The sequence below is a fragment of the Buteo buteo genome, chromosome 23 (genome assembly GCF_964188355.1).
Source record: "Buteo buteo chromosome 23, bButBut1.hap1.1, whole genome shotgun sequence".
Taxonomy (NCBI): Eukaryota; Metazoa; Chordata; class Aves; order Accipitriformes; family Accipitridae; genus Buteo; species Buteo buteo.
The window spans coordinates 11,895,858-11,908,316 of NC_134193.1; the positions used below are offsets into that span (position 1 = coordinate 11,895,858).

Below are 12,459 nucleotides of genomic sequence, written 5' to 3' on the forward strand. Positions count from 1 at the left end.
CAGCAGAGAAGAAAGCACGTATTTCATTTTGGCAGGAAACAGGGAGGGTAGAAAACACATGCCCAACAGTGGCAGACAGAAGAGGCTTCTGTCCTTAGGGCACTTGGCCCAGGGCCTCAGTGGATTTTGCTCTAGAAACCCAGGAAGGGAACAATAGCAATCAGAAATTTGTTGAAAGGTCAGGACTTCTGTATCACAAGCTAAAAATACAGATCACTTAAACCACCCTCCTAAGTGCAGGAATCCGAGCCCACAAGAAACTGTGTACAAACTAGTTTCCACTGGGCTCTAAGAGCTCTGCACAGCATCACAGAAACCCAGACTGGAAACAGTTACATACATCATCCAGGTAACAGCCCTGCAATGATGACAGCACATCCCATCAAGGGTCCGGAATGATGGGGTCTCTGCACAGTAGGCTGCGGGAGCTTCTTAAGGACTTCTCCAAGGTGAAGAACAATTGTCACCTGACCCAAAATTCATACTGACCTTTCAAATGGAAGAAGCCAGAAAAGCTACTTGATAGAGGAGCTCTCACAGCAACTAGGCACTTTGCAGATACTCTTGAATCCTAAGTGATCCTACTCTTATAGAGCACTGCAGAAATAGCTGTCTAGTAGGGACAGCCTCCAAATGTGGAAGGGCAAAACTGCTGAATGTAAACAGACCGCAACAGCCTGCTGAATGATTCTTAAAATCCAGTAGCGTTCTGGATCCCAAACAAGAAAAAAGCAGCAAAATTTAAAAAAGAAAAGAGGGCAGTCCAGACAGCACTACTTGTCCTGCTCCATGGTCAGGGTGGCAAAAGAAGCACCGAACTCCAAGAATTCCACATTCCTGGCTCATCTTGGGAAACAAGGTTTCCCAAACAGTTCATGAAGTCCAGCAGCATCTCTGAAAGGGGAGGGTGCTGGATTTCTTACAGTTAAGCCTGCTGCAATACATTTTTCTGTCATCTCTCTATTTGAGGTTGTGGTATTTCTCCCCGCAAACGGGCTTTCTGAGTGAGGCTTATGTGACAATGAAGTATCAGCATCATCCCTCCACCCACACCCAGTGGATCACAGGACAGTCCATGAGATGCTCTGATAATCAGTTTCACATTCCTTAACTGTTTCCTGAAAATCTGCTGGCAGATTCTGAAGTCCTTACAAGTCCTGCTGGTTGATAAACAGAGAGGGCTGGAGCTAGTGAATGGCTGTGTAGCAGTACCTGAAGAAAATATCATCTTTCCTGGTATGTCTGCCTCACTGAAAGGAACCATGAGCAACTCCAACACTCTTCAGTAAGAGCCAAAGCCACCACGACTAAACCACCTGACGCGAAGAAACAGGAAAGGTTGGCATTTTCTAAGATATGTGCTGCATGCTTGCCTCTGGGAAACACCTTTCCGAGCTGTGTCCAGAGCACAGACTACCTGAGCAGCCTCCCCAGAAGAAGACACAGAGTGTGCAGCTACTGCATCCTTACAACACAGCAGGGAGCAAAAACATCTGGGACCCTCACTTGTTTCTGTGGATTCCACCCAGGGCAGCACAAAGACAGCTCTGGAGAGAGGTTTCTTCTCCCTTTCCGCAGCCAGAGGGGCACCTAGATGGAAAGGAACATATTTATGGCTTCCTAATCTGGCACGATATTCCCCGCGCAGGTTCACAGACAATTCCTTTGACCTAACCCTTTGGCATCTTTAGGGGCTTCCTTCTAGATGCTGGACTGGCAGTGGGGAGAGGTAGAATGCAAGTTTGAAGACATAAAGCTTACTGCCTGTAGACCTCCATCTACTCCTCATTCAAACTGTGTTCTTGCACAGAAGTTATGAGCTTTACAACTGCATTTTACAGCCAAGTAGAGAGCTGCCAGTAGAATCAGTTGCAATCTACATCAGAACTCAACCTGAAGGTGTCTAATGGCAAAATTCCTTGAAAAGGGAACAGGACCGAGCCCAAAGTCAGCAGGAACCCCTTAAGAGGATTAAAGTATCCAGAGTTACATTAGTAAGGATTAAATAATAATAAAATCCAGAAATTTGGAAAGGACAGAAACCCTCACAAGCCAGCTCCTAAGTGGGGGTTAGGAAAAAACTTTGCCTGTGGGCAAACTATTCCAAGATCACTCATTTCACGATCATTTACTTCCTTCCCACAAACATTTGGCCTTTGTTAGGAACACAGGAGATACCTAGACACACACTGGCTTAACCTAGCACAGTGCTTCCCATGCTTCACAAAGAGGGGTCCTCAGGCTGCAAAACAACCAAACCAAACCAAACCCTCACACAGAGGGGCCAACTCCCTTGAAATTACCAAAAAATGGTGCAACATGTTAGCTCACCTTCAAGCTGGCAAGGGGCTAAATGACAGGTGAGAGGGCATGGAGCCACAGACTTGTGCTTGGTTTCTTGCTGAAGCATTTCAGAGCTTTGTCCCAGCTCCTAAGAAGAGCTGTTGCAGATGTATTCGGTAGCTACAGGATTGACTTCACCTCACAGCATTTTTTAAGCTGCTTTCAAGTAGGTGGCCAGTGAACTGTATGAATTCTGTAATACTTTATCCAAACCACGTGTCACTTGAATGTATCAGAATGATGGAGATTTAAGTGCAGACCATCCAGGGCTGTATGTAATCCCTCCAGGTTTGGAAACTTGATGCCAGACTAGCAGGAACTTCCATACAGAGGGGAATATCCTGAATTAATTTCTGAAAGACAGCCCCTTGTTCATAATAGTCTGACAGTCACATACTGTAATTTTTTTTTAAAATGTTTTTCTGAAAAGCTGTTTTGGGTACTACTCACTGGATGTTGAGAGAGAGAAGACTTCCCAGGCGTTCTCAGGATGTTACACATCAATGAATTTCTTTCTCCCACAGTTAAAAGTATGTTAAAGTTGAATCCAAACAGACAGCAAACATGAGCAATTTAAAGCAAAAATATTATGGCATTTTACGATCATCCACAAAATCAGCATTATGAGCCAGGATGTTCAGACTCCATGACAAAATTCAGACACACCAGACAATAATATAATTAAGGCCAGCAGATCTAGTGTCATATTTCTTCATTCTAGAGTCACTTCAGGGCAGTGATGGATTCTTTTTTATTCGAATTGTAACTAAGTGCAAGATAAAGAATGTTGAAAACAGCATCTTAAGGTGCTACTACCAGCAATATGACAATTAATAGCCTTAACGATGCAGTTATGCAATAATTGCATAATTAAAATAGGTGTACTTGTACATACCTAACTTGCTGATACAGGAAGGTTTGTCTTTTGTATCAATAAGGATGCTGAATCTCTGCCTTAAGTGAAAAACTCTGTCCAGCCCACACTGTGGACTTATGCACAACACACATTAAAGGCCATTTTATTTTAACCTCCTTCTGGAATCAAAATGGTTTGGCTGGGAACACACTACTTATCTACTTCACAACTGTTTAGATTAAATTATGTAGAATTGAGAGTTTCATAAAGGAAAAGCAAACCTCATCTTGACTTTTTCCTACTCCTTTGTCTGTGACTAGAAATTTTGTTCTTACTGTGATTTCCAGATGGGAATTCACATGGAGTGTCTCTGCCTAGTTTCCAAAGTGGAAAGGAAAAGTGAAAGTTAAATAACTGAGCAGCACTGAAGAATAGATCCTGGCTCCATAAAACTTCGTAAAGAACAAAATCGAATTAAAATAAACTAGGAATGATGCAGAACCCCCCTCTCTACAATCACCCAAGATAATCAAGAACTCTTTAACCTTTTTGCTCAGGTTGAAAGGAGAGTTCTTAAGAAGGTAATACTTGTATTGCTCTGCCATTCCTGGTTATGAATATCCTTAGAAGTGAAAATACTGAGAACTTAAAATACCTAAAGTGTTTTTGGTTTTTGTGTGCTGTTCAGGTTCCGCGTTGTTGAAACGCCAACAAGCAGCTCAAGAAACAAAGGTTCAGGCTGAAAGAAGAATTTGGAATAATTAACAGCACTGCTGTCTGTACACCTTTTCTGTTGCTAAATTTTAACTCATGTTGGAAGATGGAAAGTTTATTCCTTCTTAACGAATGGTGGAGGGATGTATTTCCATCTTCAATAAAGCTCTCCTGGCATTTTCAGGACAAACTGATGGATGATCAGAACAGCCTGAGATTACTAAAATTCTTATCCTTTTCTAGTAGAATAAATATATTTCTCCATCAATTTTACTGCCTAGGAACTCTGTAAAAGATTTGTTGCAAAGTATGAAATCCAGATTTCTGTAAACATTGTCTATTTGGTCAGTGTCTGGGAAACGGGAAGAAATATAATTTTTATGGGTATATTAGCAATTTTCTGTGTAAGATCATGTGAAGATCACAAATTTATAGACAACTTGAAAGCCTCCTTTTCTAAAACCTTAGATTAAAACTACATACAGAGAAACTGGTCCTCTCCAGAGCTATGAACCTGCGTGAACATCAAAACCTCCAGCATGACTGCATGTGTGTCATGCTCCTGAGCACACCTTACGTGGTTATAAGGCAAGACACCCAATAGGATACCCAAAGTGAGAACATCCAAGAAGAACCCTTAGTGTAACAGTTATGTCAGAAAAGCAACTTCAAATTTACCCTATTAAAAAACAGGTCCAGGAACTGTTACCTATTTCACCCAGCCTCAAAAAAGACGTTGGTGCTGTAATGTGAAGGCGCTGGGTCAGAACTAGCGAACAGCAGCAGAGAAAGGCAAAGGGATATGGATCTCCCATGTTACAGAAAACCTGAGAAATTGCAGTGATAAACTCTGTCTCATTCCAGTCTGCAATGTACTCAGAGAAGGAGAACATAAGAGCAAGACAGGAGTGACCTGTGTTAAGGTCCAATGGGCAGCACTGCACCTTGCCAAAGTCTTGTTCTAGGGGAGAATGAATGACCCCAGCCCCAGAGCTGCAAAGAAATATGCTTTTGTGAAAGGCAACAACTACAGCACTGAAGGAATGTATCTCAGGCCTTGAGGTCAAAATTTCTTCACACTGTAGATCCCAGAACCAAGTTTCTTATTATTTCTTTAATGTCCTCCTCCTGCACTGAAATTTACTATTCTTGGTCTCAGCCCATTGGTCATTTAAATTTGAAGATGAACATATTCATCTACTTGTTAGGCAAATGTGAATCTAAAGAGACTTTACCTACTTAAAATGCAAACATATTAGAAAAATAAAACCCATTTTTATAGCTTTCCCCAAGGAGCAGGAGAATTATTAAATAAGAACATTGGAAAAATTAATCGCAAAGTTGTAAATGACTAACCATTCACTTTGGCATGTGTACGTGGGTGTGCACGCACACACACATCATTTACATCAGGCTTTTAATTGTGTAAGGCATTAGTAAGTTTTACCAAGCACAACAGTGGAACTTTCCATTTTTTGCTCTGGTACCCCCCAAAAGTACAAGGAAATAAAAAGCTAAAATTTACTTTAAGGAAACATTAAGGTTGCAAATTTGAGTATTTAAAATTAATCAAGAAACAGAGATGCTAAAGGTTCTTCCTTAACCTTAAATTAACATCAGCAAACCACTTAGATACCTTTCCATCACTAGTCAGAACATTAAAATCACCATATCCTGTATGCATAAGGTCTGGGCAAGAAAACCTTAATTTTGAATATATTAATTTCATGGTTTAAATTCACAACCCTCAAAATGTTTTTGCACATGCAAGGCATTAGCACTGTGCCTCCACAGTTAACGTTTGCAAGGAATATTCCAGCCCACATCCTTGCTTCTAACCTTTCACTGCTTTTTCAAATAAATTCCCTCTTAGGCTGAACTTTCTCATGCTTAGTCAGAGCCCAAAGGGAAATATGTTTTTAAAAGATCAGGCCAATCATTTTTTATTTATGGGGTTGTGAAATATTTACTATGTATTCCATTTTGGGGAAAAAAAAGAAAAATTGCAATTTTCTTTTTTTCTCCTTACAACTAAATAATGTCACACAGACTAGACACACACTTCTCATGGATGCTGTCCTGTACACAGGTGATGGGTTTGAATGCATTTGGCTAAGAAACTGGAAAGAAAAACATTCTGTTTGTAGCCTACAACATCCTCAGACCCTGATGAAAGTTAGTGTCCCCCCTACCACCGAATGTCCTATCTTAGCCCAGCATCCAAGTACAATCTAGCACATAATAAGCAAGTATGATACTACTATGAATAGGGAAGGAGAAAATAAGCTCACACATGACATCAGAGTTATATTTAATTTTCAAAAGACGCTCTTCTTGACCAATCACCAATCTGATGAGAATTGCAGACAGCTACCAGGAGTTGGGATATAATCACAAACTAAAACATATCTTGCACTGAGGCATAAATGCTTCACTGCATCTAGGTACTTGATAAGGTGGACTGAAGATCTGGCAAAGAGAAATGACTCGGGAATCATAAGGCACCCACTAAAAAACTGTGCCACAACGTGGGAGCTTCAGCACGAGAGAGCTGAACAGGTTGGCAATGTCCCTGGCAGCCAGCTTTGCTGTACCAGAGCGATGTGCTTCTGTTTAGGCTATGGCAAAGCCCAAACTTGGAGTCAAGCTCTGAACGAGGGATGGTGATGGCACTCAGCTATTAACACAAAGACCGAGAGATACTGGGTTGTCCTGCCTGCTTCATCATGTACATTGCTGTGACTGGAGTACCTCCTCTGAAGACCATTTTGGTACCTCTTGTATTACAATGATATCTATCCTTAAACCCAGTTATTTTTAACTCTGTGACGCTGTAGCAGACACTGTGCATCCCTCCCTTCCTTGGTATTTGCTCTTATGTGATGCAGTGCAAGGAAAACATGCTGACTGGCTTTTCCTTCCCTAGATTGCACTGGTAGAACTGGTAGCCTTGGAGTTGAAATGCTTCTCAGCATTTTATAATTGTAGTTTGCAGTTTCATTTTGGTCTGTACTACAGCAGTCTGTCACTCGAGAGGAGAGTGTAGTCCGTCCATTTCTCAGTCTCTTCTTGAGGGCCAGCGCTGAGCTGGAGAGGATGCTAAAGACTGGACTGTATCAAAAGAGCTCAAGAACTCTTTGTATCACCAGCTGCACCTTGTCTTCCCTGGAAGACATATCTGTGTTTTTCTCTCTGTAGGATACCAGTATCTGTATAAACCTTCGATTACACAAACTTTGTACCCCCAATGCAGTAACACAACTCACTTCAATAGGGAAAGTAACATGTAATACATTAAAAAGTTGCTATGAACTGGGAAGGGTGGCCGAGTCTGGCCATAGAGGGAAAGTCAAGACTTCAGTTTAATTGCAGCTAAGAGCAGTTAAGATTGCCTGCTGCCAGAACGTCCCACCCGAGGCTAGCAGGGAGAGCACTGGGAAAGGCCTCACATCTGAGAGGTTAAGGAACTGTCTGCATAGCAAATTTCTGAAGAACACGTTAGAAAAACAACCTTCAGGATGTTCTACCTATGAAGCAATGAAACATTTTGGAGCCCAAATCTACTTTTAAAATTCCTGCAAGCTCACAGCTATCAATGCCAGCCCAAATTTTTGTCAGTGACAACCATCAATTTCATCTAGTCATTTTTACCCAGTCTTTGTGCAAGCAAGGCGAAGGAGTTCTCTTGAGACGACTAGAAGGAAAAGTGCATTCAAATGCTAGCTCAGCATCATGAACTCTAGTTTCAGGAGCAATCAGCAGCTACTCCTAATGAACAGACACACAGTGCCCTCACATACAGTCTGATGAATGCCGGGTAACTTGGCACCTTGCAGCAGGCTATGAGCCTGCCTCTTGCACAGGCTTTCCAACGCTTCTCACAGCAGGGTCCCTAACTCAGGCAGCTCCTCCAGTAAGATCCATGACTGACCCCAGCACATGCCACGTTTACCTGACCACAGGAGAACAGCTTTTCCTCCCTCAGGAAAGCACAGTTGAAACCCACCTCCTTTGTGGTAGACAAGAGGGAGGCCACAGGCTGCTGCTGTGCAGGGCATAGGAGTTACTGCTCTGCAGCTCAGCTCTGTGGCTGCTCCTGCTGCAGCTGTGCTCTGCCAGCTGCCACTGACTCCTGCTCCACAGGGTGCTCCTGCTCAGGTGGGGCTCCAGCCTGGGTGAAGGTATAACACTATTTCAGGTCAGCCAGTGCCTCCCACCGGCCCTGCTGGCCACGGCTTGGACGCAGGTCCTCTTCCATCTGTATGGCTGCTGTCCTCAGCCTTGCTTCAGGCATGCAGGGGCTTGCTGCTCGTCCTTGGTTCTGCCAGTTCCCACATACCTTTCTCCCCAATGTCCAGTCACAGGACCATTAAGGGCTCTGGTAAACCCATTTTTTTCCCAGTAAATACAGTAACTTCTCTGTCCCCTTCAAACGGCAACATGGAGAGACTCCTGCCTCCTTCCAGAAGAGGTTCAGGCAGGACACTCTCTCTTTAGTGCCAGAACTTTGACCCACTCCAGAAAAACTGCACACCATGATGGTCTGGAAAGAGCCACTTATTGGGGTGTGCGGAGGTGACATAACATCATCACACAAGATCCAAAGACCACTTTTTACCCCTCCTGCAACCTGATAACACAACAGGGCAGTCTGAACTACCTGGTAAATATCATCACCTGTGAGATGGTAATACTAGTTCTAAAAAATTATTTGCAAACAGGAAAAAGGGGTTCCAACACCACAGAAAGGCCAACAGACACAAAGAAAAAACAGGTTGTATCACGTGGGATCAGTCTTGGGATTTTGTGGGATCTGGCCCAGGAGTTTTCAACCTATGGGGCTGCAAGCATAAATGTACTACGGAAGTTGCTCCCATTTATGCTAGAATTTAAGGCACAAGTGAAGGAGGCTGTCGGGTGCTGCCAGGTTAAGGGTGTTCTGGGCTTACAGACAGGAGTTATATGCTGTGCTCTCAGGCATCTCCTGAATGGTGGAGTACATTGAAGAGCTGTGTAGGAGTAACCTGCTGACAGCATAAGCACAGGGATCTGCTTTTGAGAAACAGCACAAAATCCAGCTTTGCCTCTTAAACAGAATTGCATACACAGAAAAGTAGGAGATGAAGACAGAAAGAACAGGATCTACCAGAAAACAACCATTAGTGGTCTTCCAACCTCCAGCAAATGTCACTGAATTGCCATAGTAACAAACTGCAACGCCGTTAGGAATGAAAGCAAGTGGAGCGTTTGAACTGGGTTGTTTTAGTAGAACCACTTTTTCATGTTTTCCTGCACACCACAGAATAACTGGCTGGTGGCATGCTGACAGTCTAAAAGAGCAAACTTCACACTCATGGCTAGTACTGCCAGTGAGCACTACCTGCTTTTAAATTACGTCTTGCTTGTCATGGTCCTCAAAAGAGTTGTTACCAGGGCAAGAGAACAGAGCAAACCACACTATCAGCAAGGTCCCCTGAACCCAGCCAAACTGGCTGACACACTGGAGATAAATTCAAGGCTCCTGATATCACCTCTTCCTGATTGTTCCCACTTTTAACAGCATTTTATTTAAAGACTCCAGGTATGATAAGACTCTTCCCCACAATATTTATCAGCATTGCTCCATCAGGCTCAGGACTTCTCCCTTGCGAAGAGGAACACTTACTAAGTCTCAAATAGCTAACCAGACATACGTTAAGTTAATACAACAGCTATACTTTAAGAAACCTTCAGCTTTTAACAATCCTTCCATTCCTCTGTGCATTTGTTTTCTGCTTTCTTTCACAGGGTACAGAAACGCAATCCAACAGTGTAAGGCTGTGCCCAGCAGACAGGGACTTGGCTGCAAGCCCAGAGACTTGCACTCTCTTCCTCTGCCACTCGCCCGCTGGTTGCCTCTGGCAAGTCACTTTCTCTCTGTCCTGCTGCTTCCCTGCCTGCCTGCAGAATACCAAACTCCTCTGTAAAGTGATCCGAGGCTTATCCAGGCAAAAGGCTTAGAAGTACTATGGACTAGTAGCACTATTTGCTGTATTTGTTAACATTTGATATTTTGAAAACAGGTATTAAAAAGCTGGTGGTAAACTGAAATTATGCAAGTGCCATATTAACAGTTGCCAGAGCAACCTTAATCCTGTCCTAGGCTGATCCAAAGAGGCAGAGACACTATTAAAAAAAGCAGTAGTGAGCAAATAGACAAAAACTTAGGTGCTTACACACTCCCAGATGAATTAAGGTTTCATGGGCAACCATAAAACTCACACTCTAACTTTGAGCTCTGCAAGCCAACTATGATTATTTTGGAGATGTTCCTGTATGTAAATTCTTCTTTCCTACAGAAAAGAATAATACCAAAATGCAATAGCTGGAATATTACAGTCCATAATCTGTAGCAGAGTTACAGATCTGGAAACAGCAAAGGCTACTACGCTCTGGAGAAGACAGCTGTGCTGGTGAAAGCTCATACTCCCCTCTACCTCCCAGGGATGAGCCCAAAACCAAGCTGTCAGCATGGAGACCATCCTGGGCTTTCTTCCTAATCCAACCACAGTTCCCAGGCACAGGCACTGTCATGGGTAGGACTGCTGATCCAACCCTGGTGCCAGCCTAACTCTTAAAACTATTGTCTCCAAACAGTGACGTGCACTGAACGCTACCTGCTTCATGAACCAGCACAGTGCAAATACCTGTTCACATCAGAGGTGATGCTTCCCACAGCCGTGTCTCTGGCACGCTGTCCCTGCTGGTGCAGGGCTTGTGGACCCCTGCTTGCCAGTGGTTTTATTTAGCTATCTGTCAGGTTGCCAAGAATTTCCCATGGTATGTGAGCAGCAGGAGGGAGACTGTTTTTACAAAGTTTGTAACTCCCCTAAACATGACTGGAATTTCCATGGAGAATGATGGCACAGATCTAGCCCAAACACCTTCCAGAGGAATTTGAAAAGTCTGGAGCAAACCACAGAGGCATACGAACACCTCAGAAAAGACTGCCAGACTTTTCTACAGGAACAGTCAGTGACCTAGATGTCAAACTGGCCACACCTGCCTAGGAAAAAATATCAAATAGAAAGTTTTTTTCAAAACCTCTCTCCTCCCTGCCTCTTCCCTGCCAGTCAAAGTTGGTAGCAGTAAGACAAGCCTTTTTATTAACACATTAGCACTGTGGGTTGCATTGTTTTCTTCTCTCTACATGTGGGAATTCTGGTCTTGGACCCTGAGCCAAGGCTAGAAAAGTAGCTCCCAAAGCCATGCAACTATGCCCCCATGAGCACATCCTCTGCTCAATACCACAGATCCATGTCCCTTCAAGAATGGGTCCAAAAAAAAGAGAGTCCCAGAGACACAATCTATGGACTAAAAACCCCAAAGGCTGAAAATAACCAACCAAGTGCAACAGTTTTGCCTCAAGTGAGTCTTCAAAGTGCCTTCCCAGCTTTAAAGTCTAACCACCACCACCTCCTCTTTAAGCAGGCAGCAAATAAACTGGCCTCAGCTGCATCCCAGCTTGCCCCATGGCTCCCTTCTTCCCATGAAAAAAAGGCAAGGCCAGGCCAGTCCATCCTGCAGCAGCCTGGTCTTCCCACAGTCCTTCACACCTGAAGGCAGGGGCACTTTACAACACAGCTTCACCCACCATGTCAGTAACTCATCCTCCCAACAGCCCAAGCACGACTCACTCTCAGACCCAGTATGACAAGATGCAGACTTTGCCTCCCAAGAACAAACGCGACTCATTGCTCTCAGGGAGCACAACACAGCTAACTGCCAAAGCGCAATTACTCCTGGCACCAAGCCAAGGTGCCCTTGCTGTGCTCTGCAGAGGCAGCAGCCAACACGTCTCCTCACTTGATGCACAAGGTTGCCTTCACCAAAACTTTTTAGGTGACTGCTGTGGCTTTGAGTAACAGCTGTCTCCAAAAAGTCACCATGGAGGAAAACCTGAACAGCTTTTAAAAACCTGCAATTCTAGTTATTTGAACTAATGCCAAGGACCCACTGCTGGTCAAGGGAGCTCCTCATCCACACCAGTTTAGGATGGATGCAATCTATGGCCTGGAGAGAAGCACATGAGAGAAAATAAGATCTTGCTGTATCCCTTAAATACTGAGAAATTTTGGAAGAACGTAGCAAACCACGCCTGCAGAGACCATGAATCTAGAGGTTCCCAATGAGATAGAAATAGCAGAGGAAGATTTGAACAATACAGACGTCTGTAATAGAAAGGGTGTAAACAGCCAAATCGGGTCACAGAGGAATAGCAGTGGAGCAGCAGGCAAAACAAAAATAGCAGGAAAGGAAAGATAAATAAAAAATTCCTAAAATATATGAGGAGCAAACAGACTGACAAGGAAACAAGAGAACCATTGAGTGGAAGAAGTAGAAGAGCCATGCAGAGGCAACCAGGGTAGGCCAGGGATTTAATCCAGCCCCATAGGGGAAGGCACAGGGAGGAAAGAAGACAGCTGAACTATTTCACCGCAGCAGCAAGGAGGGGAAGAGGAAGATGACTTCGTCAGGAAATTACAACCATCTGCCCTTAGGAACAG

General features: G+C 43.7%; 1 protein-coding gene across 17 annotated transcripts in view; it reads right to left on the reverse strand.

Moving 5' to 3' along the window:
* The window catches only part of ZNF618 (zinc finger protein 618), a 165,856-nt gene that overhangs the window by 50,565 nt on the left and 102,832 nt on the right, over positions 1–12,459 (reverse strand). For 9 of the 17 annotated variants that reach the window (XM_075055212.1, XM_075055206.1, XM_075055216.1 and 6 more), the window contains one exon: positions 1,507–1,590. The exons of 7 other annotated variants lie outside the window; for them this stretch is intronic. In XM_075055212.1, coding sequence (XP_074911313.1) covers positions 1,507–1,590 — 84 coding nt within the window. Of the gene's footprint in view, positions 1–1,506; positions 1,591–2,331; positions 2,980–12,459 lie in introns of those variants that run through there. One more of the 17 variants, XM_075055218.1, reaches the window with a different exon arrangement.